Here is a 27,793-nt window from a genome sequence, read left to right on the forward strand (position 1 = left end):
CTTTTTCCTAAGATGGAATCAGTGCCTGTTTCCTTCAGTGAAAAACTTGCTCTTTTGGGTGTGGTTTTATGAGAAACGTTTGAGACAAGTTGTTCGAATGCTAAGGTAAATAATGAGAACTGTTCTTATACTTTCTCTTACACGGGAAGGTTTTAGCATAGGGTAGTTCCTGATGTTTCTGTTGTGCTTGCTGTTCTTTCAAATGGTTTTTAAAGGTATCTAGATTTACCATAGGTACTTTTTTTGTTTGTAAATTACAATGCCAAAAGCCAACTAAAGTTATCCTTTGTCTTCTTCCACAATAACGATCAATTGCTTCCATCTGACAGGACCACAAAATGCAGCGTATTCCAAAAGACAGTTGTGCAACTTTGAACTGCCCAGAATCTCAACAGATCCCATTGTCTCACAGTTGCTGCAAAATCTGTAAAGGTAAGAAAATAACAGGACATAAGAAAAGCTCAGTGCTGTTTTGTTTTCTTATAGATTATGTGGACTCTTTCATGATCTTTTTGGATATGACACTCCTACATGTAATCACAGCAGACTTTGTGAATCTGAATGGACAATTCCTGTATCATGTTGTCTAAAAGTTGCTTGTAAAATATCTGATAGCGTAAATTCTGTGAGACACATTCACTGGCTCTTGTGTGTTTAATTCTAACCAAACATGAGTAAAAATTCCAAAGAATTGTACACACGATTAGTGATTTTCTACCCCTCATTTTGCTGTCTGAACAAAATGAGATTGGAAAAACGTGTTCCTCAGCATCCTTCTAAAAAGTGCTTTGAGATGTCTGCTTTGGAGAACAGTTTGTGCTGTGCAGTTGTTCAAAGAGCATCATATATTGTCGATCTGTTTGGAGTTGTACTCTGAATCTAAAAGCAGAACCTTTGAGTGCTGTTTTGGTACACTGTGTGACTTTATCTGTTACACAAGTACTGGTCTTTTCCAAAGGTGCAGGAACTGTTCTGTCTTGAGCCCAGTCTTTTGATCTGTGGTAATATCAGTGTCTTCAAAGATATAAGCATTTGTAACTTCAAGTAGCTATGTCTGTTTCTCCGAAAGTTAAATAATGATAAATTGGTACCTGGCATGAAAGAAGATGTTAGACTCTTGGGCTGATTTTAGATACACTTCACTGAAAAGAAAAATGTAGCTAGACTTGTTTTGGTGCTGCTCAGTGGAACCACGAAGGATATGATTAATGACATCAAGTAGAGAGATAAGAAGAAAGTAGAAGAAAAGAGCTTAAGAAAAGTTGATAGCTCTTGAAGACTATCACAGTCAAAAAGAATTTTTTTCATGGCAATTTTCTATAAAATCTTGTGTGGCCTAGAGAAAATAATTCTGTGGTTGTAGTGCCTACCAGAGCTAGAAAGTTTTAATATATATCAGATTAGTGCTTTCTGATCATTTTCAGTCCTACCTGAACCATGCTATTATAGCCCCTCATGGAACATGGATTTTGTTCTTTAAACAAGAAGCATTCTTTAAATGGCATCATTAGTACATCTGAGACACGAATGTTAAGAATATTCATAAAATAACAACAAAAAAACCCAACCCTATCATCCACTTCATGAATAACAGGTACATTCTTAGTTATGAAATGCCAGTCTGATACAAAGATATCCAGACCAGGAAATAAAAAAATATGATTGTTGCTTTGTTATTAATTCAGACTTCAATGAGGAAGACAGCAAAAGGGCAAAGAACAAATATTACCACAGGCAGAGGTTGCTCTTGACACACATTTTTGCTGTCATCAATGAATATTGAAAAGCTTCTAATGCATGTAGAACTACAGAACTTTTTGCTTCTAACATAAATGCTATGTTAGATAGCAGCATTGTGGTAGTTATGGTAAATCATAGAATCATAGAATCATAGAATCACCAAGGTTGGAAAAGACCTAAAAGATCATCCAGTCCAACTGTTTACCTATTACCAATAGCTCCCACTAAACCATGTTCCTCAACACAACATCCAAATTATATCATGCAAGTAAAATTAGCCAAACTTTTTTCTTTATCCATAGCAGAAAAGAAAGAACTGTAATCATCAGACTCCACTACATTAGTAGGTCTCTGATGTTTGTGTCATGACCACGTCACTGAGTTTAAGTACTAAGACATTTGCCTTTATGGACTCTTCTTTCTTTTTGCCTTTTCAGTTTGATTTCTATTGCTTCACATTGCTTATAATCTGCTCAAGTTCAAAACATGCGTATGAACTGACACTCAAGCAGAGTCTGCCATTTGCTTGTTTAACATTGATATAGGATGGTTTAGCAATAGAGATCAATATATTAGTTTAAGGACTAATATATTAGTTTAGCAAAAAGCAGTTCATGTGTGCTAAGTTAAAAAACTTTCCAGTTTCTTTGCTTAATATGGGAACAGTTTTCTATTTCTGAGTGGTCCAGCTTCATAGAATCTTTGAAGTCACTACTTTTATCTTTGCATCCACCAAATGCAAGGACTTTTTCTTGGGTTTCATATAAATTGTCTTGAGCTGTAGTGCACAGGGTAACAAACAATGAACATTTGCCAGATTGAGGGAAAAGCAGCAGAAGGTCAGCCAAAGGACACTGTGATGAAGAGGAAGATGAAATAAAGAGGAGGATGTAGGTGGCCTAAGACCAACATAGGCCCCCAGCATGCATGCCAAGAGGAACATTAGCATAAAGTAATGAGATCTTGAAAGAGAATGAATATGTATGCCAGTGTATTGCATATGTATATCTTAACTGTTTAAATGTAGAACCTGAACTCTGAGAGGGCACAATTGATTTGTCAAGTTGCCTGGTACATATTGTGAAAATAAAGGAATGCTGGCTTTCTAACATCACATTGGAGTAGGGGGTTTTCTTCCCAGAATTTTCTGATGAAAACATGCTCACATGATTTAGGGGAAATAGGGATAGAAGCTGTTTTATATCAAAATTTGAAGCAGAATACCAGTGGAGTGTTAAAAACAGTATTCTGCACTCACAGCAAATACTTGTTTGTTATTTCATAAGAGGCCAATGTTACCATCTAATTCTAGCTTGCTTACATTCTGGAGTTGCTGCTATTACGCCAGTCTGGCGCCCTGAGCTTGAACCACAGTTCCTCAGTTCTCCCATGTGAGATTTTGAAACAAGGAGAGAGTCATTGGCAAAAATCATTGAAGTACTGCTGATTGACCAATTCTGATGTTTCGGTTACAGAGGAAAATGTTAAACAAATAAGATTGTGGTGAAAATAATGGAGACAAACATCACATCTTAACAGACAGATGTGGAAGTTTGGAATCTTCAAGTCAGTTACTGCAAACAGCTTGGATTTAGAATAATAAAGGCTGATTTATTTATTAGATTTCAGTGAAAGCAAACATAAGATATTAAAAAACAACAGCAGCAACAATAAGCCACTGAGTTAAAAGGCTCATTCTAAATCTTTTAGCCTGGAAAAGAACTTCAGAATCTCAAAAATTCATAATTAAGTTGCAGTAGAAAACACACTTAAGAAATATTGAAATGGAAAATTAGGAGTAGAAGAAAATAAAGAAGGCCAAAAGGTAAGATTTTTAAAAATAAGTTTCTTTGAAATGGAGTAGCAGAGGCAATCTGGGAAGTGTTTTCAGTCAATGGAGCTTGAAAGAAAAAGCTAAAGGGAAGAGAAAAGCAAAACGAGTCAATGTTAATCAAAGACTTTTAGTTAAATGGGGAAAGATTGCAAAAACACTTGGGAATGTAAGTGCTAGGGGAAAGAAAGTAATCCCATTAGTCAATGAGCTACTGAATGTCTAAGCTACTGAGCTCTTTTATAAAAGTTTGACAAAAACAAACAAACAAACACGCCAAAAACCTAAAGGAAGAAGGATGCATTGTTATGAAATGTCCTAAAAGTACTTAACAGCAAGGAGAAGGTAAGCAGATTTAAGCAAGCCACTTACCCAGCTGCCTTCAGATCAATGGCATAACCTGAAATTGAAGTGAAGACCTAGAGACAGTCTGTTCCCATGGCCTTTACTACTCCTTTCATTGCTGCACACTTGATACAATTTGCTTTTCTGCCTCTCATGAACAATAGAAAAGTATTCTTTAACTTTACTGGAAAAAAATAGCATTGTCTTTGACAGGGGTTGGTTTATAATCCTGGATTCCTTTTCAATCCTCTATCATATTTGTTTCTGTACAGGCCATGACTTTTGCACTGAAGGACATAACTGCATGGAGCATTCTGTCTGCCGGAACCTAGATGACAGAGCTGTCTGTAGCTGCCGAGATGGCTTCAGGGCCCTTCGAGAGGACAATGCCTACTGTGAAGGTAATACCTTGCAAAGATGCTCAGCTCCACTGTGTAACTGGCTGTGCGAAGACCGTATTGATTCATGAGTTGTCAGAGTGATGGGCCTATTAAATGTGAGTTAGGCAGCTTATTAATCAGCTAGAATAATTATCTCTCCAATTAATTCTTTTTAAAAAAAATTCTCATTGGTGTAGAAGTTGCAAGTTGCTATGGTTGAAGTCTGGAAGTAGAAACACATTTCCATAGGAAAGTTTTCCTTTATTTTTGTGGTATTCAGGTATTCAGGCAGCCTAAAAGTCAACCATCTGGATGGCATTTCTGTATAACTCTTTTCACTACTCTATCATTCTTCCTCCCCAGTAAGTAAACACAATAGGCTAGATACTAGTGTTAATTAGATACTAGTTAGTCATCCTGAATGATGGTTTATAATTTTAGAGGCTCTTCTAATACAGCTGCTTAACAGTAGCTGTACAACCAGCTACTTAATCAGAAGAAATGTTTCTAAAATTTGTATCTTTTCATTCTTATCATGTAATCCTGTGAAACAAAACATCCCCCCTGCAGCACTGAAAGCCAAAATCTTCTTTCTTGCTGTTACTCTTTCTTGTGAAAACCCTGATTCTGCAAGCCCATACCATTAGTATCAAAGGCATAAGACTAGTGTGCCATCAAGCCATTCTTACACTAAAGCTTAAGTGCTCTCAGCAGCATGGCCTTTAGCTAATGAGCAATTTGGACTAGATTTAGTCAGCTGAGCTGAAAATTAAATGTCTCAGAGTAGAATCTACAGTGCTCCGTAGTCCCACCTAGTACCAGCACTATTCTCTGGTGACAGACAAATAATTGGGATGGATTGGGGCCTTTTAAGAAGTTTCTTCAGCTGAATTCTGCAAAAGTTAATTCCTGCAGCTTGAATTAGAAGCTGCATTAATGCTGTAAAGTTAGATTTGAGAATTCATGTCGGTTTTCATAAAAGGAGCGTACATTTCTGCTTAATGCATATGGTAAGTCATTTGGTAGAAACCTGCTGTAAGAAGTAGAACTAAAAATCATGCAGAAATAAACCTCCCAGGTTTATTTCAGCAGGTATCTGACACCAGGACCAGCTGTGTAGCTTGTTCTTTGTTGCAGCACCAGTCATTTTTGTCACACAGTCCTTGGGGACTTACACAGAGGCTAAGGTTGCAGATCTGCATTTCAGGGAACTCATCAGCCATTTCCATTTTGAGGGGAGCACTGAAGCCATGCAGTCACGGTGAAATCAGGTGCTTACAGAAGGTTTTTTTTTCTTTTTTCTTTTTTCTTTTTTTTTCTTCTTTTTTTTCCTGCTGCTACATTTTTTCTCTGCTGACTGAAAAGCAGAGAAACGCTTTATACTCTTAGTGATCTCCGCATCACTCAAATTAGAGTCTGTTGCTATGAGAAGAACTTGCCAGGCATGTAACAAGTGAAAAATAGAAAGCTTCTTGATCATCGCTGTTGGTGAAATGTTTAGATGAGGACACAGTTGATCATCATAGGCAAGATAAGTGCATCCATATTATAAATGGATTTAGCAGTTTGTGAATTATGGTGTGAATTCAGCATGACAAATTTTTGAGAAGATTTCTTAGCTCATATGCTTCTATTTGGGCATATGACATTGTTTCCAGAATTAATCATTGTAATACTATGTACAGATACAGAAAACAACATCCTAAGAACATATATGGAATCCCGGGTGGGATTCTCTTAGCCAAGACTGAAGTTAGGGCTGTGCTGCCCACTGAGTGCCATAGTGGCAGCATACACTGGAACTGTGCACCTCTTACACATGGGTCAACAGTTGGCCTTGGCTGAGTGTAGATGTTGTATGCTGGCAACAGGGGGAATAAAGTTAAGATGGAACTTTAGAATTGCTTTTGTGGAAGTGGAGAGGCAGGGAACCAATGAGACTGTAATACCTGTATTTGTTCCAAGGTGCACATCCCTTTTTCAAGCCCAACTGGGCACTTTGGGCACTGAGTTGGTAATTTCTGGAAAGACGCTCAATCTTAATTTTCAAAAATGTAACACTAAAGGACACAGTAACAATAGTGCAATGGCAAGTTTTTTCAGAGTCCTGTCCCTCATCCTGAATGGTTGAAATTGTCCTCATCCCCCTTTCTCAGCACAAACTCTTCTTGCAAATGGCACTGTGGCTTTAATTACTAGCAAATGCCAAGTGTACAAATGTACATGACAAATTAATACAAAGCTTTTCAGAGACAACATTTTATAACGGCTAGAGCCCATGAGTGTGATAGCTGTTTCTATGTTCTCACTTAACAAACTTAAAATATACTGCGAAATTGGATGTCATTTATTCTGCATTAGAACCAGACTTCACCAGTCTTGATTCATGCCTAAGTACTGTTACAATTCAGAGAATAAATAGAAATAATAACGCTCCCATTGGTAGAACTTCTCCTTAGGGTAGAACAAAAATAAGAATATTTGAAGCTGGCTTCAGTATTGGTGTTGAAAAGCTGCATAAATTTCCTTTGAATGATGCAAGTGTTTCACTTCTGTCCTGGAAATAATGGATGCTTTTCCAAAACTATGTGATGTCTTTAGATATTGTTCTGATAGATGCCTTTATGTTTTATAATAATAATATTTATTAATATTTATGTCACATTTATCTTTCCTTTGAGGACTGTTATAAGCAATACTTCTAAGAGTCGGGATTTCCTCATATACATGCTGTAAGCCTTATTCCAAGTACTATGAAATGAACTTCCTGCCTGAGGTGGTTGTTGTGTGGTTTGGGATACCTTGTGGATAGGTTGGGCATGGGTTATGATATGTAGGTGCTTTTGAATATAGAATTCTTGGCAGCCCTCTCAAACTGACAGTCAGCCTCTGTGATATATTTGAGATAGGGTTGAGTGCCCACTACACTGGTGGTGGTGGAGCTACACTGAAGAAATTTTTAAGGATACCGTTTGTGACTCTTAGCTGCCAGGATATATTGGTGCATCTGGAAAAGTGAAATTTACTCAGGCAGCAATACTAGACAGCTGAAATAAGATGGTTTGCAAATAATCTGCTTGTGGCAGTTGTAAGTGTTCTTCTTACATCCTTGAACAGTTTACATACACGGTATCATTTCTCAAAAGGGGAGGTGTCTTTCTTTGTAGCTTTTGGAGACTGTGATCTGAAGGATTGCTTGAAATTGGAGTTTCTGAGTTAAAATTAGTGCTCAACAATTTCTGTACAAAATCTGATTTTACTTCAGGAGCATTTCTAAGAACTGCTGGCTAAAGAGGGAGGGTGGTAAGCTCAAGCAAGAAAATGAGAGAATGCAGTGTTCTTTTAGATTTTTACTAAAACACTACTGATAACACACCAGCATTTTGGCTGTTGTTGAAGAGTGCTTGTTTGGTGTCAAGGCCTTCTCTATTTCTAACTTCCCTAGCAGTGAGAACGCTGAGGTGGGCAAAGGCAAGGGAGGGGATTCCACTGTGAGAGCTGACCCCAGCTAGTCAGATGGATTTTCCATGATGTATATTCCGTGACTTCATGCTCAGCAATAGAAGCTAACGCAGCTGTTGCTTGGAGACTGACTGAGCATCAGTCTGCTTGTGGGAAGTGGCAAGTTATTGCATTTGCATTTTTTTTTCTTTTTTCTTTTTTTTTTCGTCTTCACTACTTAAACCGTCTTTATCTTAATCCATTGTTTGTTTGTTTGTTTTTCTTTCCCCCTTGCTTTTGCTCTTCTGATTCTCTCCCTTATCCTGATGGATAGGAATGAGTGACTGGTGGGTGCTTGATTGCTGGCCACAGTCCCAGATCTAAGTTATGGTTGTGAGGACCATATCCGATATGTGGGAATTTAGTTGTACTGCTTGCACAGTACGTGACATAGCTAACTTATCCAAACAATGTTTGGAAGCATTTAATATTATCAAATATACTTTTTTTGAAGCCATTTTTCCATTTTTAATCTAACTTACACTTTTTCTTCAATAACTCTTCTAGTTTCTTTTTTTCTGTTGCCGTATTTGTCCGAATTTCAAGAACACAGCTGAGATAATACCACAGACTGAGTGACTTTGTCTACATTTGAGAATTTTATCAGTTTTACTGATAATTTTCTCTCGAGGGGAGACTCAAGAGTCTTCAGTGTATAGATCTGCATTTGAATAAGCTGCCTTGATTTGAATGATCCTTGGCTGAAGGAAATGAGGAATCTTAGAGGATGAACCATCTCTTTCCAGAGTAGGTGTCCAAAATAGGTTAGAAAGAACACTTGGTTGGACCTCATTGGGATGTCCTTATCAAATTGCAATAGGATACATGTTCAATCATACTGGCCAACTGCGGTAATCAATGGGAGTGTAATATTGAAAAGAATATAAGTAAATCACATGAAGACATCTGAAATGCAGACACAGCCCTGAGTATTTAAATATATTACTTTAAATCTTGTGAGTAATCAATGCTGTGCTATTTGTTAGCTTTGCTGTCTTCATAGTATGCACAATATTCTTATGGTGAGAGTCCTACCTAGGAGCTCTATCGTACTGTTTTGATAAGATAACTGTTTTGCTAACCTAAATTATTATTTATTAATTTATTTTTTGCAAGTGAGCTGTGGCAATAGTATCACAATATATTAAAAAAGTAGTTTCTCATCTGCATTAACTGGTAGAATTTGAACCATTTCCTTGTCATTTTGAGTTGGGATGAAAAGCTAATAAAGTAGATAGAAATACTTCCATTCCAGGGAGGCAGAACGTTCCTCTCAAATCTATATTAAAAAGCAATTAAAGTATTTATATTAAACATAAAATATTCATAGTAAGCAGTTAATGTATTATCAATTATTAATATTTTTTTCTTAGCAAAGGCAGAAGATGCCAACTTATTTCCAACATTACATAACTGAGAAATCTACATGTGAAGAATTTTCAGGCCAATTTTGATGTGCTAGTGTGGCTTATCTGCCATGGCTCTTATTCAGGGAGATGATAAAACATTCCTAACTTAAAACGTACTGGAAATATACCTGACACTGGTGCATAAAGCATGATATTTACTTGTGTACAGGTAGTCCCACTGCCTATAACAGTAGCAAGGTCTGTACATTTACAGTTCACAGGAGGTGATTCAGTGTTATTTGATTTTAATTACTTCTATGAGAAAGATATTCAGACTGATTCTGTCATCCACCCATAGCCAAGACTGACCATGGTGTTACTAAGAAAAAAACACCTGAAACATCTTTCAAAGGGATTTTTGTAGAATCTCATATAAACTCATACACTTCCAGTACTAGTAAGGAGAGATTTTCTCTTACTGAGGATAACCATTTTCACCTTGCAATAAAAACATAGGTTGTATTTTTTTGGAAAGAGAAATTAAGGCGAACATTTTCATAAGAAATGTTTAAATTTGCAATCTAAACAAAAGAGAAAAGAAAGTGAAACTTTACTGTAGTTCTTGTTTACTTTTATCTCCAGTTTTCATTTGTAGCTGGGAGATGTCTACTCAGAGAGTTAGATGCTTCCACTGTGCTCAAGAGTACCAAAATCCTTATGTAACTTTTCTGACCTCAGTCTATATGTGCAATACATCTTATGATATGTAGAAGCTGGATCCCTAAGAGCTGTAACAAATGTACAGAGGTGCTAGACATTAAACCAGAGTGCATTTAAAATACAGACTTTTACAAATCATGCAGAGCAATAACAGCTACAGCGATTATATCTGTTATAATACTCCAGCTAGTTGGGCATCGTTTGAGAGATGAGTTGTGATATTGACATTTATTTTTGTAGAACAGACAATATTTTGCTGAATAGCTTGTGGGAATATGCTACATGCTTTACATCCTGCCCAAACATCAAATGCAGTTTAATCCACCCACACGGTCCCTTACCATAGATACTACTCTATATACATATGTCTTTCTTCCCATGATGAGTTTTAAAATACGCATGTGGTACAGTCTGATATATACCAGTAGTTTATTCATTAAAATATTACCTCTTCATTCTTTTTCAGAATAGTGGAAAGAAAAGTATTAAGAGAATTCTTGAGATTCACTGTTGAAAATGATGAGATGCTGTCATATTTTTAGAAAGAAAAATGATTTGTTTAGCAGTTGAAATTAATAGGCCTATATCAAACACACTGTACTGCTGAAGAGAAATGGATCATGAGCTGTAGTTTCAGTAATTTGTTCTGATTTCTGGAATTCACTAATTAATCATATGCAACATCATTTTTATTCTTAGTGTGCAGCTACATCAGACTAGTTATTTGGTGCCTAAGGAGAGCCCCCGGGTTGCTTTCATGTCTGACAGATAGCTATATATAATTACTTGTTTTATCATGTATACACTACCATATGAATTTATTATAAGAAATTAAATAGTAAGTAGATACAGTTTGCCAAGTAAAACATTACATGATGGCAGACAATACTTGTTTTCAAAAATTTCCTGTGATATATATTTTTAAAATGTATAATGTCTGTGGAGTCCAGCAATTTTTTCATGAGGCTGAAACGAAGATTCCATTATCTTCCAAGAGTCTGACTTGCACTGGAAGCTGGTGAGCACTATCTGCTACTGCATGTTTAACAAGGACAGTTTTTTCTCAACAGTCTGTCTTCTCTTAAAAAACTGGGGCAAAGTGAAATAAAAACAAGTCTTTGTACTGTTGAAAATCGTATTTCTGAAATGCTGTAATGTTGTATTGTATCCTTTCAAAGCTATCTAGAGCTTCTGTCAAGGACTGTAAACCTTGAGTGACTTTGACTTTATTTTAAGCATATTTTCAATTCTAATAGCCTGCTCTCAAGCTGCAGGAGTCAGGCAGAAAAATCATGGACCTCAGCAAGGATCAGAGATTTAAAATAACGTGAAGGGAAGACCACCAAGATGTGTACCACATGTGGATGTATATATGTTAAGCATGCAGTTTAAGTGAGGGTTAGAAAAGAGCGCACTTTATATGAGAATCCAATACTTAGAATTTATTTTTAGTCTAATTGATGCTTTAGCGGTCTAGTCAAGCTAAAACAACCTCTTATTAGTTCAATTACAAGAGTGCTAACGCTTATAATCCAACTCACTCGGTTTCTCTTAAGATCCATTAATAATTCAATAAAAATCAATAGACACAAGTAGCTGCCCATTTCCTCTAATGTTAAGCTCTTACCCTCTCTATACATCATTACAGTGAGACAGCGGCCCAGGTTCTTTGCTGGAAGCAGCGCAATGTTGTGGAAGGTGTTTTTTCCTTTTTGTTTTTTTTTTCTTCATGTATGCTTAGATGTTTTTTAATATATTTGAACTGAATACATACAGTACATTTTTTGCAGTTGATTCACAAGACAAGTTGTATCGTGACTCAGGTCCTAGTTCTTCCCTCTTGTGAAGTAACTGTAAAATAGTAAGAATAAAATTTTTTAAAAAAAGGAACAAAAAGAGAAAGCCAGCGAAGTCAGAAATGGTACACATAATCGCTGAGTAATTTTGCTAGGCTTTTACTATCTGTTGGTAATGTTAAACTGGTTTGGTACAAGGCTGTGCATTTGAGGGGAAGAAAGACTCAAAGATTATCTACAAGGTCTGAGTGATGACAGCTATGTCAGTGCAGTCAGATGGGATAAATAACGTGGGAGATTGTGAGAAAACACACAATTTTGACTGAAGTGGAATATGTCAAATGGAAACTCTGCTGTGGTGGATATGGTAGAGCAAAGCAAAACAAAAGAGCAGCAATAGATTTGTGACTCACTATAGGAAGAGTGGTAGTTAAAGCTTAGGTTCGCCTGATCATGGAGAGTCTAAAAAGAATGGTGGGAGGAGAAGCAGCAAAGGCTTTGCCAAAGCCCTGAGGTGTTTTGTTTGCTTAGATTGCAGGTGATAAATGGTATATACAGGAAGAGAATAGGTTGGAAAACAAAGCATGCAAGATATGGTGATTTTTGATGAAAGTGAAGGGAACCTGGAGAGGAGTCTGCAAGTACTGAAAGTTGGGGAACTGGAAGAGATCCTAGTAAGAACATTTTTATGGGAGCAATGGAGTGGGGAGTTTTAAACTTGAACAAATTGAAAGAGTGTGAGAATGAGTTGGTATATTTGGTGGTAAAAAGTACTTTTTACAGGTAAAAGTACAAGTACTTTTACAGGTGAGCGAGCTGATGGGAACTTGCTTTAAAGTTAGGGAAGCCTATTCTGTCTTTTTTAAGGAGAAGTTGGGGAGGAATGGGCTGAGAACAGGAGGAGCAAGAACACAAGCAAAGACTCAGACAGGACAGAAGTTTCTCAGACAGGTGAAAGGTGCCAGAGAAGCTGGGAAAAGGACTGTTGTCAGTGGAGGGAAGAGAAAGAGAAAGGAAAATGTCAACTTTTGTTTTTTTGTGCAGGAGAGGTTGTGTTGATTTTGATTCTGCATTTTCTCTGGCAGTGGTTGCTATTGGTTGCTCACTGCTCATTCTCCTTTTTTGTCCTCTCTTACTGGGTGGCTAACATCTACTGATCTTCTGATGCCCTTTTCCTAGCTCAGGGAGCAGATTCTGTTTCTATGAGAGTAGTGATAAAAATAATAGTCTGAAGTCTGCAGTGACTGTCATTACTGGCATCTGTCCTTGGAATTCTCAGCAGAGGGGTCCCAGCCTCACAGGAAAGGTGAGCAAATGACGCCCTTGCACTTAGCAATGTGACCTTCAGGTCAGCATGGAGGTTTGCTGATGAATTTGCGTTAGAAAGGTGGAAAATCTTTGCCCTGCTCTACAGGTAAATGTGGAGATTCCTATTTTATGGGCTATCATGATGGAGCCTTTTATAACAGAAAAAGTTTTTCTGTTTTTAAATTTTAATTGAAGGTCTAGTCTATTCTGCTCGCATGTTCAGAGTACTTTTTGATGCACTTAGGAAGCACGTTTTTATAAATACAACTCTTAATGCTCCTGTTTGCTCTCATCCTATGTACTTAATACTATCTGTTGCAAAAATTCTGCAAGAGGTTCCCCCTGCCAACCAGATGCCTCTGTAAGTGTGACCAAAGAGATCCTTTATGCTAGTTAACCAGTGAATTTTAAAGGAAATGGCTGGAGGCAAGACACTATCTATAAGGAATCCTCAATTCTGGAAGCAGATTCTTCACTTTCCAGGACAGATTTAGTGATTTAGTACTTGACTCATTTGTTCTGGCAGGCTTTTGGGGTAGATAAGGGTAATGATGGATGGCAAGGTCTAAGGAGAATCTTTGTTGGCTTTCGTCAGCAATTATTTATAGATTACAGATCAAATTCTTTTTTTATTAATGGAATTGTTAGTCATGACTGGGATTTTCATTCTAGAGAAGCAAACTATTGGGTACAGGAGTAAGGGGGGGTAGGGAAAATTTTCCTGGATTATGTGTTTTGTATAAATTTTTTGACTGCTGGGGGTAAAGAAAAAAAAATTTTCTTTGGTTTTGAAGTTTTTGCAATTATAAATAAATAATTGAAGTGCAGATTTCAAATACCTCTGCACTAACCCATTTTCCCAGATATTTCTCTTTCATCTACTCCACTGGCAACAGGGCAGGTTGACAATCTCCATGACTATGTTGTTGTCAGTACATCCCAGCTGGTGGCTCAGCATCACATCACAGACCGAAGACACATGAGCCTTTATTGTTGGGTTTTTAGAAGCATTGGTGTGGTGCATTTATCCTATTGAACTGATGGACTTAAAGATCTTATTGGCTAAGCAGTAGACATTAATGGGCATTAATATCCTAACAAGGCTTTTGGCAAGGTAAATTAAGATAAATGTTGTAGGCTTTTATAGATAAAGAAATACATCAGGTTTCTGTTGTATTAGTGCATTTGTGTCTCAAGGTGAATAAAAGGCTAAACCAGTGTTTCAACCAGTAAGCAGGACAAAAAGGCTTCTATTTTGGAGGTCTTAAAAGAACAGGTACTGGACTCTTTCTCCACCCCAGTTCAATCTTCTTCAATCTATCTACCTTAACTGAATATATACAAAGCTAGCATATAAAGTTCTAAAGGGGGAATGGAATTGCATGTTTTTGTTGTTCAGTTGTTTTTTTTTTTTTTTTTTTTTTTTTTATTGCAGCAAGTCATTTGATTGCTGCTTTTTTCTTTTTGTATTAATTATCTTTTTGTGTCAGCTGGCAGTGTAATTTAGTGTAACTTGTTCATAAAAGCAACCTCTTATCAGATGCGTGTCCATGATGCGGAACAATGGAGTTTTAACACTTGCTTAGGGTGTTTTAGCGCCAAGATAATAAAGAAGTAGTAGCAGTATTCATATTTTCTGTAGGAACTATAGAGAGCTGGCAGGGAAAGTGTGTTGTTTTCTGGTGAGTTTTAAAAATCAGTTTGAAAAGTAAATCAGCTTGGTTTGAATGAAGCACTTCAATCCAAAGTCAACCTGATCATTTTGTTGTTGCTGTTACAACAAGTGAATAAGCAAGGCTTTGAAATAAATCCAACTATAAATAAAACATTTTGCAAAACCTCAATACGTGGTATGTTGGCAAAATGAAAGCTTTTATTTAGAACACTTCCAAACTAGGAGGTTTGAATCATTAGCATTTTTGGTCTCCTGTGGCTTTTTACCCAGCAAAGCAATCATTAATGCAGATCGCAGAAAGTCCTATTTAATGTTTTTGAGGCTTTGGATCTTTAAGTAGAATTTTCCACTGGTGTCAAAGCTGGCTCATAGGCAGTCTGTTGAATCAAAGAACATAAGGCCTCTAATTACTCAAAGACTGATGTTGTTACTTAAATATAAATCAACACCATTAATTTAATATGGAGTTGTGAACTAGGAAAGGGAAAGCCACAAGCTGCATCATCTGAGAGAGTTGCTGAGGCATGTGCTGTAGCTTCTGACTGCTTTTGTGAACTCTACGTCTACATTTCTGCAGAACACCTGTATCTATTTCAGCATTTTGGGCCACTTCCTACTTTCTGTGCAAAACAGCTCCTGCTATTTTGATAGCTTCACTTTTTTTTTCACTTCCTTTGATTATTTACACAAAATGCATTGCCTCATTATGTTCACTGTACTCACTCTAAGTGCACATTTATTTTTGTACTTATGAATATATGTGAAAATGACAAGTGCTTTTCCAAATCAGTGCCCAGATGTACATGATTCTTCTGTGCCTGCAGAGCTTATGGGGGAAGGAAGGAAAACAGCTGAAGTTTATTGGCTGTGAATCTCTTGGGAACTGAATTTGTGAAAAAATAGCCTGGGTTCACCCTGCTGAGCACTTACAATTGTCAACTTCATGATTTTTAGTGATATGTTGCCAGCTTCTCCAGCAAAGTCCCCAGGACATTTGCACTGGGCAGAGAAACCGAGACCTTATATGCTGGGAAAAACACAAGCATTCTTCAAAGCTGAATGAAACTGAAAAATGATTACAGGATCACTTGTAGTCAATGTGTCACATTGTTTTGTACTGAAAAGCAAATTTTCTTGTGGAAACGTAAAGGGAGAAGCAGTCAATGAGTACATGGAGAGAGTGCCCATTGATTTTAAAAGGCTGGGAACAGGAGGAAGATTTGGAAGAAAAGCATATGACCTAAACAGGAGAAAAGTACGGGAGTTAATATTGTTGACATTTAGGAAGTCAAGTCTGATTTGAGTTTATATATTCAACCTATTGCTTTGAACTATCATCAAACTCTGGAACATCACACTGTTCCCCATCTGGAGATTTTATTTTCAAATCTGAAAGCTGTAAACAGCATTGAAAACAGGGAGTAAATTAAAACTGATGAGTAGGAAAAAAACACGGCCAACAATCCACCCTTTTGATTTGTGACATACTTTTCTAGCAAGATTCGGTGGCACGCTGTAAGACAATTTAACTATATGTACAGAGCATGTTAATAATGCTGTCTTTATCATTGCTATTATGGGAACAGCATGCTACTAATCGCTTCCAAATTAATATTGCTTTTATTCTTTGCTGCATAAAAATAGTGTGCAGAAGCTGCTTTGTTACTTTTGGTTCTTTCTCAGTCTTACCATTGAAGTATAGCCTAGCACCAGAAATAGGAGTAATTTTGCAGCCAAAGTGAGTATCCAAACCAATTACGTTTTGACGTCCATACCTACAGTGACTGATATCTGGAGTTTCCTCTATACATTAATGCTGCTGCAGATACTCTGTTCCAACAAGTATTTTTATCAAGCTGCATCTTTTTTCCTTCAAGAGCACGTGTTTATATAAACCACATTCTCACATGTTCTTTCTAGGTATGGTGTGTGTATGTATATCTGTGTATTTATGTATTCACACACTCACATTTGTATTTAAGAAAATATGTAAAATATGTAAAATATATTACCAATTGCCTACTTCATAGCTCTAAGATAAACTTCTAATAAGCTCTGGTGTCTTTTCAGAACTTACCATGTTCCTTTCAGGTCCTTCCCAAACAGCAGTGCCTATTAGCTCCAAGGAACGTGGTGTACATGGTAGTGTGTTTCTGTACTGGTGCCTGCAGTGACTACACGAATACAGTGACGGATGCCACTGCAGTGCTGAGGCAGATGTTCTCCTGTTTTGGACCTCCAGTTATTTTTTCTGTTCTTCTTTAAACCACAGAAATAGCAGCATAGGCACTTCAAAAGGACTCAAGAAAGATCCAAGCCACTGTAATCACCGTTGTAACTCCCCTAACAGCAGTTCACAGAAAGCTCATGCTGCTCCTGTTGTTTGTACACTTCAAGGAGTTGTTTAAAAGTGGAAAGCAAAAAACTTTCCAAAATGCATTGTTTTTCAAGGAACACATTATTTTCTGGAGTTGGGTATGGAATTATTTTAAAGAACTCAATAGAAATTGACTTATCTTCTTCTTTATCCTGTTCACAGATATCGATGAGTGTGCTGAGGGGCAGCACTACTGTCGGGAGAACACCATGTGTGTAAATACACCAGGATCCTTCATGTGCATCTGCAAAACAGGATATATCCGCATTGATGACTATTCATGTACAGGTGAGAGGGATATGCTTGCAAAATGAAATAGCAGGATGATAGCGTTTAGGAGCACTGATATGTTTCTTCTAAATCTTAATCTTTGTTAGGTTTAAATCTTAATCTTTGTTAGGTTTACAAAACATCTGCATGAAACATTAAACAAAATAAAATAATGACAAGGATATGGTGGGGTAAAGCTATTACTTTCTTACAGATTTTGTGTGTTGCATTGTTTGTCTGGAATTGTAAAGAAGTCAGGTTTGTCTCACATCTGCATGGGCTTAGGTGCTGATAGAAAGGTGAAGGGAGAAGGAAGAAAAACAAGAGACCAAAAGTAGCTCTCGGGGGTACTCAGTTTCCATGTGGCATACCAGCACAACTCCACTTGAAGACAAATGGTGCTTCTTCAGACTTCTGATGGAGATAAATGTAGATGTTAGATTAGATGCATATTAGATGTTGGCATTCCCTTGTTTTTTAAATTTGATGAGACCTGGGCAGTTCTTCAGCCAAATGCCTTGGGTTTGAAGGGCAGGATCTTAGTGAGCTTTGTGCTGCTGGATATGATTTTCTGTCTCATCTCTGCAGCTTGCATTCGGGATCTGCTGACACCAGAAGCTCCAGCAGAAGTGCTGCATTCATGCTGACTTTCACTTGTTCTAGTTTTCTTTTATTGCAGGTTATTTTAGGGTTATCGAATGAAAACTGAACATTTAAAATTGTTTTCCACACCAGAGCCAATCTGTTTGGGAGTGACCAAGTTATAGGCTGCTTTTAATAGGTCTTTCCTGCAGTAGCCAGTGTGTTTCTCATAACTCTCTCATGTTTTCCTCATTCCTAGCTGACTGAAACTATTGCTTTACTACCTGCTGAGTGTGAACCTTGAGATTATTTTAGGACTGCCTTTATCTAAATCACCATGATACTTTTTCTACTTTGGTTCTACTAATTTGCCATTCTAATTGAACTCTACAAGTGGTGAACCATTGTAAGCAACTTCACAGGAGCATTGGGTGCCTATAAATATAGAAAATGTATTTCTTAATGTTCTAAACACTGTATTCCTCTTATTTGCTGAAATGTGTTGTTATGAAGTTCAGTGCAGTTCAAAAACTCTAGACAATCCAATGTGTGGAAAACCAGTTAGAAATCCATTGCATATCTTCCATTCCAAATGGAGGTAGGCTTTTTATTTTTGGATAATAGTTTCTATTGGAATCAGCCTGATGGCTGACATGATGAATGATTTCTCCTCCACACTTTCTATAATCAAGCAGAATAAGCTAATGCAAAAGGAAGTGAGGTAGTAGATGAAATAGACTTGTAAGGTTTCAAATCTTGAGTCTCCCTAGGCTAGATTAACCTTAAGTCTGAGAAATGCCTCCTGCTGTGACGTGAAAACCAGAGTTTCTCTGGAGTTAAGTTATAGTGAGTTCTGGATACTGAGAGGCAACCATGAGGAATGCTATGTCCATTGATTTGTTGAATTTCCAGTAGTGGCAGGCTAACATAGTTAAGTCTGTATGCCGCAAAATAAATTGATGTTTACTGATTCCACCTCCAGTGGAGGTGTTCCTCTGTTTGTGACATACATAGACTTGCGAGAATATTCCATGACATTTTCATTAAACAACAATAAGTGAAAGGTCAGTTATGTTTCAAAAATTAAGTGAAACACGGGAGATTTTTCAAGTCATTTGCTTTGATCAGTAAATGGCATTCTGTGCTTGTTTTAGTCTGCATAAATAGTGTTGAGAACATTTACAGTAAAATGCTGGGGCAAGTGGCAAGTGTCCATATTTGTGTGTGAGGCTGCCATGATTTTTTCACCCATCAGCATATCTTTGCTGATTTTTGCCTCCTATTAAAGCTCCAGATGTATGAGACTTTTGTGTGCCCCCATTTGCCCAGATATAAATCTGAGGTAAAGTGATGACAAATAGTAAATGTGTGTTGCTGTGGCTTTGACATAGAGTCTGTAAAAGTTTCAACGTACTAGATTGCTTAAAGTTGTCTTTGCTGAAGAAATGTATAGTGTTATGAGGACCACCAAAGCTCCATTTAACAAAAACAATCAGTACAGGACATTGCATGTTAATAAATCCATGCAAAATGGTAATGGGAAGGAGTTTTTGTTGATAATGGTAGTACTTTTCTGTCCTATGAACAGTTTAATAGCTTCAGTTTGGATATAACCGACTTTTCATAAGCAGTGTTTATTCTCGCAGCAAATAGTTTACTAGGAAATCTCATTATGCTTCATTCTTTTTTTTCCCCCTTGTTTGTCTTTATTTTTGACTGGAGCCTCACTGGCATCCTGTTAACTTGAGACTAGAGAAAGAAAAGCATTTTCCAAACAGGTTCTGTCTAGAGAATCAAGGCAGTAAAGTACATTAAGGATCTCAACCTGCATCACTCAGATTTGCTCCGTGTAAGTCTATCAATTTCACACTGCATTTTATGACTGCAGAAAACAGCAACTTAGCCACTTTTGGTTTTCAGATCCAGATTGTCTGTGTCCAGCAGATCTCCCTGTGAACTGTGAGTTCATGGCACATGGAGATCATTCTGGTTAAGCTTCACATTTTTTGCCATGCTAGTGGTAGTTCCTGAAGTTAAGGGCATAAACCAAACCTTTTTATCTGGCAGAATAGCTGAACAGTAAGGAGAAAAAATAATCACAATAGACCAGAATGACAGATTTGCAAATTAAGGAGATATTTTTCAAAAATTTTGGAAGAGTGCCCTATTTAACTTAGTGTACCTACAAAATTAAGACTATGCGCTGTCCCAACAATATTTTTCTGGATTTTTTATTCTATCCATCAGGTTTATTATAGAAGCTGCACTGGATAGTTGATGTTGGTACAAAACTCTGATGTTTACATCTGGCAAAAATGAAAAGTGGAAAAGACGTCTGTAAAAGGAATGGAATTTTAAAACCTATTCAAACACTGATATGCAAAATATCTTTATGTTTGTACCATCAGATAGCCTTTGTTTTATGTAATTCATGCACAAGGTGTTGTAGGACATAACATCTGCATTGCTCCTTTCTGTTTTCCTTGAAATACCTGAAAGCATCAGCTTTGATATCATCAGCTATCAGCTGCTATGGAAGGGTGTATAAGGATGTCTGATGTCAGCTACCCATGAGAGCTATGCTGTAGAAACCTCACACAGATGTCTCTTATATGCAAAGTCAGTCCTGCAAGTCCTAGGGATCCCCTGGTACTACAAGCATACTACGAGCATTTACAAAGAGCCCAGACTCAAAGATTTGAGTTGATGTGGTTGCATAAATATATAGTTCTGTTCAAATGTATCAGTGCTTGTGTACAGAAACTCCAAAGCATTTTGACATTTTCCAGTGTTTGCAACTAAACTCTCTTCCACAGAATTTAAAGTTTTTTGGCAAGTCTCTATTTGCCATACTGACAATTCCAGGTTTAACTTGCTGGCTGAAGAAGACAGATTTTTAATCCTGTTCAGGAACAACAAGAATAGAGCAAACAACTGCCTCTGTGTGCTACTAAATGTTTGATTTTTAAGAAGACATTTTTAGCTTAGAATTAATGTGTCGTTGTGCTCACAGGATTGCTGAAGCACAGGAAGATATTGAAAAGATACAGCTGAACCTTGATGAGGCAGGTTGTGATGTGAGTGATGTTTTCACAGCTTGCTGGCAGACTAACGTGGTGCCTTATTGTTCCATTCTGATGCACACATGCTTACATATGTAATTTATCAGTCTTTGATTGAAATGGAAGAGAGATGTAAAATCAGTGGTATTTAAGGTTTTCTCTCCTACATGAGACGTTTGAAAAGAAATCTGTGCTATCCATCTCTGTCAGAGCCCTGTGCACAAAGGACTGATTTAGGCAGCATATTGCTGTTTCCAAAGCATCTCCAGTCTCTTTCTTCATGGCATCTTTATTGCAAGTTTTACAATAGATCTGAGTTACATATGATTTTCACAACAAAGGATGTAATGAAGACATCAATTTCAGATTTTGTTATTTGTATTCATCTTGGAAGCAAGTTTCGCAGGGTTAGATTGAGTTAGTCACAACCATATTTACACAGAAGTCTCTTGTTCATGGCTGATTTTATGTTCAGAAATCAATCATAGCTATGAGAAGGGGGAGATGAGTCCTAAGCTGCACTAATATGCCAAATGGGTGCACAAACTGCAAATTAAAGGCATAAAAAATATGCCGTGGGCTACCACGCTTTCCTTGATTTCATATTGTCTCATTCCCCATCCACTTTGCTTCACAGGACCTGAAGTGTTATGGCATTGCACTGGGGAGGGCAGGCAGAAAGCGGCACAGTGCTCTGCTGGGATAGTTTATGTGCATAGCAGCATGTGGCACCATCACTGGTGTATATGATTAAACTTAAATGCCTTAGGATTTTTCTGGGACAGTAATACTGGCATCTTTACTCTGTCTGGGATTATGAAAATGCACAAGCTGTTTTCTTGGCTGGGAAAAAAAAAAAAAAAGAGTTTTGCTTCTGGACATAGGGGTGCAGAAATTGCCACGTCCAGTGTTGCAGTGTAATCCACACTTGCAGTGCTCGGAACATAATCTTTCCTGCACCATTTCTTTTTCTTTAACTGTAAAAGGGAGAAGTTAGGAAATGAGAGATGAGGGCTCTCTCTTTTTCACACTTTGTTTCTCACAGTAAGGAGTTCTTTCAGTCTGCAGGGGATGGTTAATCATATTTAGTTCCAACACAAATCATTGCATTCCTAAATAAACCAAACTGTCTTGGGACCACTCACCTAAGTAACCCATCAAAATGGAGCAGAAGAAAGAAAATCCTGTGGGAATTAGTGCAGCATCCTCCTTAGATCACAGTAAGGCAGAGAAAGATGTATGTCGTTGCCCAGAGGAGTAATGGGTTTCCAAGCCCAGAACAATTTGTAAGGTTCCATTTCTGTGCAGTCTCATGGGGCACCTATTCTCTTCTTTTTTCTACTTCCCAACCAGTGTGGAAAGTGATTCTGGTGAAAGTTGGATCAGGATAAGTTTAGGTTGGATGTCAGGAAAAACTTCTTTACAGAAAGGGTTGTTAAGCACTGGAATAGCCTCCCCAGGGAGGTGGTTGAGTCACCATCCCTGTATGTGTCTAAAAACCATTTGGATGTGGTGCTCAGGGACATGATTTAGTGGAGGGTTGTTAGAGTTAGGGTAGTATGGTTGGGTTGTGGTTGGAGGCGATGATCTTAAAAGTGTTTTCCAACTTGATCAATTCCATGACTCTATGATTAAGTGATGCAGCTGCAGGCTTTTGGCCTCACCTGTGGGTGGGAGCTCCCACAGCAGAGGATGGGGAGGTGTGGAGAAGGCAGAGAATCTGAAGTGCCTCCAAATGGGCTGCTTCATGCTTTAATGCTCATTGTTACCAGCTAGGGAGTCATTAGGGCTTTCTGTAGTTTTCAGGGCAGAGACCTGAGGATTGTAAAACCATATCTTCCATGACTCCCTGTACATGTGGTCTGAGTGAGATGTTAAATGACCAGACCTTCTGAAAGCAGTGCAACATGTGTTGGATTTATTGGGCTTTAACTGGGTTTATCCAGCTGGAACTCACTAGCTGCTCCCTCCATCCCACCCTGCATATTTAATTCATTGATATGTTTCAGAGATTTTTCCAACAACACTTGTCTTAAAGTGCTGTCAATGTATTCAGCATTTATTTATTTATTTATTTATTTATTTATTTATTTATTTTTCAGTAGCCTCTCCCAGTAAACTAAACTCTGATGATTGCTGCTGCATAAATTGCCAGGAAGCATTGTGGTAGCATTAAGCAACACCTGGAATGTTATAACTCATTGGAATACTGGCAACTCTGCGTATTTTCCAAATCAAATTAGATCACAAATCTGTTGCAAATTGGAAGAAATTCCAAGAACAGCATTAAAATGATTAAGGGTCTGGGGAGATTGACTTGACATACAGGGAAGATATGAGGAGAAAACTCCACTGTTAGCTGCATAACGATAATGAGTGTACAGAAAGTAGGAATTGTGGTAACAATAATGCTAACTAGTAATTTCTTAAGGGGTGTCAGTAATGAAGGGGAAAGGGTGGAGGAAAGGTTTGTATTACTGTGGATCAGTGATCAGTACTGTTCCAGTTAGTTTTTATGCCTGACCCATAGACTACACCCTTAAATAATATTTTGGGATGTTTTTGAAACAAAGACAGCTTATCATAATACGTAGACAAGGGATTGTCACATTTAGCCTGATTGGTGCTCATGCATATGATGCTATCTCACCTATCTATGTGCTTTCTTCCCCTCATGCAGCCATTACTGTTTCCTCACTCCACTTTTCCCACTGGCCACACTGTTGTGATTTGTTTTACATTTGATTTGCCCACAGTAATCATGTCTGTGTCCCTCCTAAGCCCTCCTAAGATTTAGTTCTATTCATGTAGATAGCCAAAAACCATACATGCCTGGTTTTCAGCTAATGCCAGTGGATTATCTAATGAAGTTCTAGGGGAAGGTAATATTTTAGGTCATTATGAATGTTTTTCAGTCATAGTTGTGTTCCATTTGTAAGGTCAGTAGGGTGACAGTCCTTGTTACTCCTAGAGATTGACCCCGCCTGCTTTGGAGAGAAAGAACTTCTAAAGGCTATTCTGGTGATGTCTCTACGTAAGGAGGATACCTGCTGGCTTGATATTTTGCTAAGCATTGGCACATGGTGTTTTTGAATGCGTATGTTTTAAGAAACATCTGTAATTCTCCTGTCTCCGTGCTAGGTCTGGGTCAGAGGATAATGAGCTAATGGGGTTCTTTAGCAAATGGAAGATGATTTCTTTTAGAACTGCCAAATTTCCTCCTCTGCCTTTGAACATGAACTATTAAAAATATAATCCTCAGTGGAAACTGGAGTTACCTTTGGAGGTTTATCTTCTGCCCATCTTTTGAAGTCTCCATATTAGTCTTCTACATTGGTGCTTTACATGCACCAATGCTCAATTTTTACTATCCTCTCAGGAAGGATATATGCAGATATGTTGGTTGTTGCTGTTGTTGATAAAGCAAAAAATTGGGTCCTCTCTCTTTTTTCTTCATTAATGTTTTGTCTACGATGTAAATATTCTGAGGATAACAGAGATAATGAGAAAACAGAGATGGGGTCTTTGCTATGCTAATGGTTCCCGTGTTATTCCCTGAGTGCAGATGCTCAACTGCTAAACCCAAAAGAAGCCTGTGATTTGGCTGAAAAGCACAGGTCAAATACTGTTTATGATTCAAAACTACCAGAGGTTTTGTTGGCTGCCTGGTTGTTCCCCTCCTATTCTTGCTAAATGCAGCTATTTTTGAGGGGTCACTTTTTTTTGCAGACACTATTTTTTTTTTTTTAATTACCTTGGTACTCTGATACCCTTCAGCTAAATGATTCCACTTGACATGTAGAAATTGAAGTTCACAAAGCTGTGGGATTCCACGTAGATTTCATTGGTTTATTTTTGACTTGTAAATACATCAATTGTTTAGGACATAAACAGTGAGGGAAAACACATCTTTTCCTGTATTGCACAGCAGAAGCAATGTTTAATGGCAGAGATACTTGAGAAAAACCTCTGTTGGACTGCCTAGACTTTTCTGCCAGATACTCAGGAAAAAGTTTCAGGCAGGGTGAAGTATGGGCACTTAAAAATATCATGCATTTTTGGTTATTTTTGTTCTAACTGTACATTTCATTTCCCACAAATGAATTCTGAGAAGGTGAAAGAGAATGTCTCTCCTTAGTTACAATGGGAAATAAAATCTAGCTTATGTATGAGGAATGTGGGCTATGTTTTAGCACCTGCAACCCCTTCTTGTAAGATTCGTGTAATTGCCTGGGATGAAAACTACTAGGGGACTGATGTAATCCAGGCTTGAATTAAGTCATCCAGCTTCAGTGTTTAAAGCTGCACGCTCATCCTTGGTTAATTAATGGTATAAAAATGACCTACTTTTCCACACACATATAAGCATCCACAAGTCATTGCAGAGATAATAGAAGTTGATAGTGCTTAGTACATTGGTAAATGAGGCCACATTTTAATAAGTGACTAAATATGGCTACAAGATGCAACTTTATTCAGCAGTGCTGTGCACTCTTCACTGCTGCACAGAAGTTTAAAAATGTCTATGATCTCAGATCAGTCATATACCAATTTTGTTATTTGAAAATATAGTATTATGAGGCATTATGACAATAAAAACTGTTTTTTGCTTTTTTTCTCCTTCGCTTTGATGAGATCAGCAACGTTTCGAGTTTTCCTTAAGTTCTCCAGCTTGTTCAGTAGCTGAACTCTTTGACTGCTTAAATAAAGACTAAGAATAATTGTACAGTATGATGCAAGGGATAGAGAAATAATGAGGCACACTGACAGTGCCTCATTATAGCATCTCTATAGTGGCATTCAATGGCTTGAGTAAAGAAATGTTTTAGTCAGCAAACCACCAGAGAAAATATGATGAGGAGCTCTGGATTTATAATGATGTGGGCAAGATGAACCATCTGTCTTTTCCATCTCTGATTTTGGTGATTCTCCCCCAAGTTATATTAAAAGTAGCATGAACAAACATGCATTATGAAACAGTGTAATCCTAAAACCACTACACTGATGGTGTCTAGCTATACAATCATGGTTTCTGCTAGTAATAAACACTCTAGAAGTCAGCTTGTATGCACAGAGCATTTTCAACTCAAAGCTTATTTGCCTCTGATTTTCTTGAATACAGTTTCCATTCTGTTTTACAGTACATCAGCTTACAAAAATCCTCAGGCTCTCAATCCTCTTTCAGGACAAATTCTCTCCTGTGTTGTACAATATCTGCTTTCTAGTTGTAAGATAATTCACAAAGCTAATAGAGGAGTGATCATTCAGACAGAGCTTGTTCCTGTGCTACTGTATTACTTAGATAACAACACAAGTCATTTTTATATATCTGCTGTATCTCACACAAGGAATATTTTGGCATTACTTGGATTGGATCAGGTTATCATTGACAACTTAGTTTACAGGCTGTTTTAATTTGGAGCTAGACTTTTCTTTTAAGAGGATACTCTTTAGGGCTGATTTCCTCCCTGGTTACTGACCTAGTTCATAGCAACTGTTCATCTGGCTAAGCAATTACAGCAGGATTGATTTCTCAGCTGATCAAAACACAGCACACTTTAAAGGATCTTTGGTAGGATAAAATTTGAGTCAATAAAAAAGAAAATGTATTCAATTGACAAATAAATGAGTTTGTGATTTTCAATATTGGATGATTAATTCTTTTACAGAAATTATTCATTTTTTTATAGATGATCACAAACTGCGAAAAGATAGACTGCAAAGATAAGGAAACTAGGTAGACAATTTCTTTGAAGTTGCAAAGATCTTTCTGGCTTAGGAGTCGTGAATCTGATGCTGTCTCATTGAGAGAGTCACAAGTGAAGGGAGTTGGATGGCTTACATTTACTATGTCTGAGCCAGCTGGTGACCAGCTCATGCCAGGAGAGCTTAGCCTGATCTCACAGGAACTCTAGCCAAGGCCAGTGAGAGTTGGGAGCAAGACAGCTTTTAAAAAGGAGCAGTGGAGTTATTTAAGTTATTTATTTATGTTGTAGTCATAAACATTCAATACATCTACAATTAAGATCAATATAGCCATGTATATAAGTGTATATATATAGCCAGTGATTCCTGAAACATATTGTGCCCTTTGTTTTTTTTTCTTGAAATCTTTCAAGATCAGACTGCTCTATGCTAAATGGCAAATTATTTCCTTGACTTGTGTTTAATACTGTCAGTCAACTCACAAAGTCAATGTGACTTGGTATTTGTCATCATCTGTTACAAATCCTGCCTCGGTCTCTTGGATACTTTTTTATCAATAATCACTGGCGTGAGTCTTTCAGACTGGTAATTTTTGACTTACAAGAACAGATCGATCTACTTTGCTACATCAAAGTGTGTCTTCAAATTAGCAGCTGAAAGATTTTGGATGCAGCTTTTTAGGTTACAATCCTCTATTCCATCCATGTGCTTGAGGAGTGGCTTTGCTTAACACTGTGTGGTACAAACCTTTCAACTACAGCATGAACTTCTTACTTGTAGTCCTTCATTGCACACATTTTTTGCTGGAATGCACCCTGAAATGTCTTGTTACACAAGGTAAGTACATTGGGCTTATTCACTTCATTGACTCTTCTGGCGCTGGTGTACGTCTGAGTAATCCCAAAGAAAGGCCTGTATTTTTACTTTTGCTTTTTACTTCTGATCCACATGAAAATTTGCAGCCAGGCTGTGACTGCTCCTGAACAAATTCATATCATGAAAGCTAAATTGATGCTTTTTTTCTACTCATCTTTTTTTCTAACTAAAACTAATTTCAGTTAAAGAATCTTCTCTGTTTACCAGTTCACCCAAATGGAAGGAAGAAAGATGTAAAGACAGGACCACCCTGTGGCAGTCAGAAAGAATAGGTG

General features: G+C 37.5%; 1 protein-coding gene across 1 annotated transcript in view; it reads left to right on the forward strand.

Annotated features, from left to right (window-relative positions):
- NELL2 (neural EGFL like 2) overlaps positions 1 to 27,793 on the forward strand; it is a gene marked incomplete at both ends in the record, with an annotated part of 141,942 nt that overhangs the window by 63,795 nt on the left and 50,354 nt on the right. Inside the window, 3 exons of the mRNA XM_079548740.1 lie at positions 330 to 432; positions 4,189 to 4,317; positions 17,185 to 17,310. Of these exons, the coding sequence (XP_079404866.1) occupies positions 330 to 432; positions 4,189 to 4,317; positions 17,185 to 17,310 (358 nt within the window). The remainder of the gene's footprint in view (positions 1 to 329; positions 433 to 4,188; positions 4,318 to 17,184; positions 17,311 to 27,793) is intronic.

This window comes from Tetrao urogallus (assembly GCF_951394365.1).
Source record: "Tetrao urogallus genome assembly, chromosome: 1".
Taxonomy (NCBI): Eukaryota; Metazoa; Chordata; class Aves; order Galliformes; family Phasianidae; genus Tetrao; species Tetrao urogallus.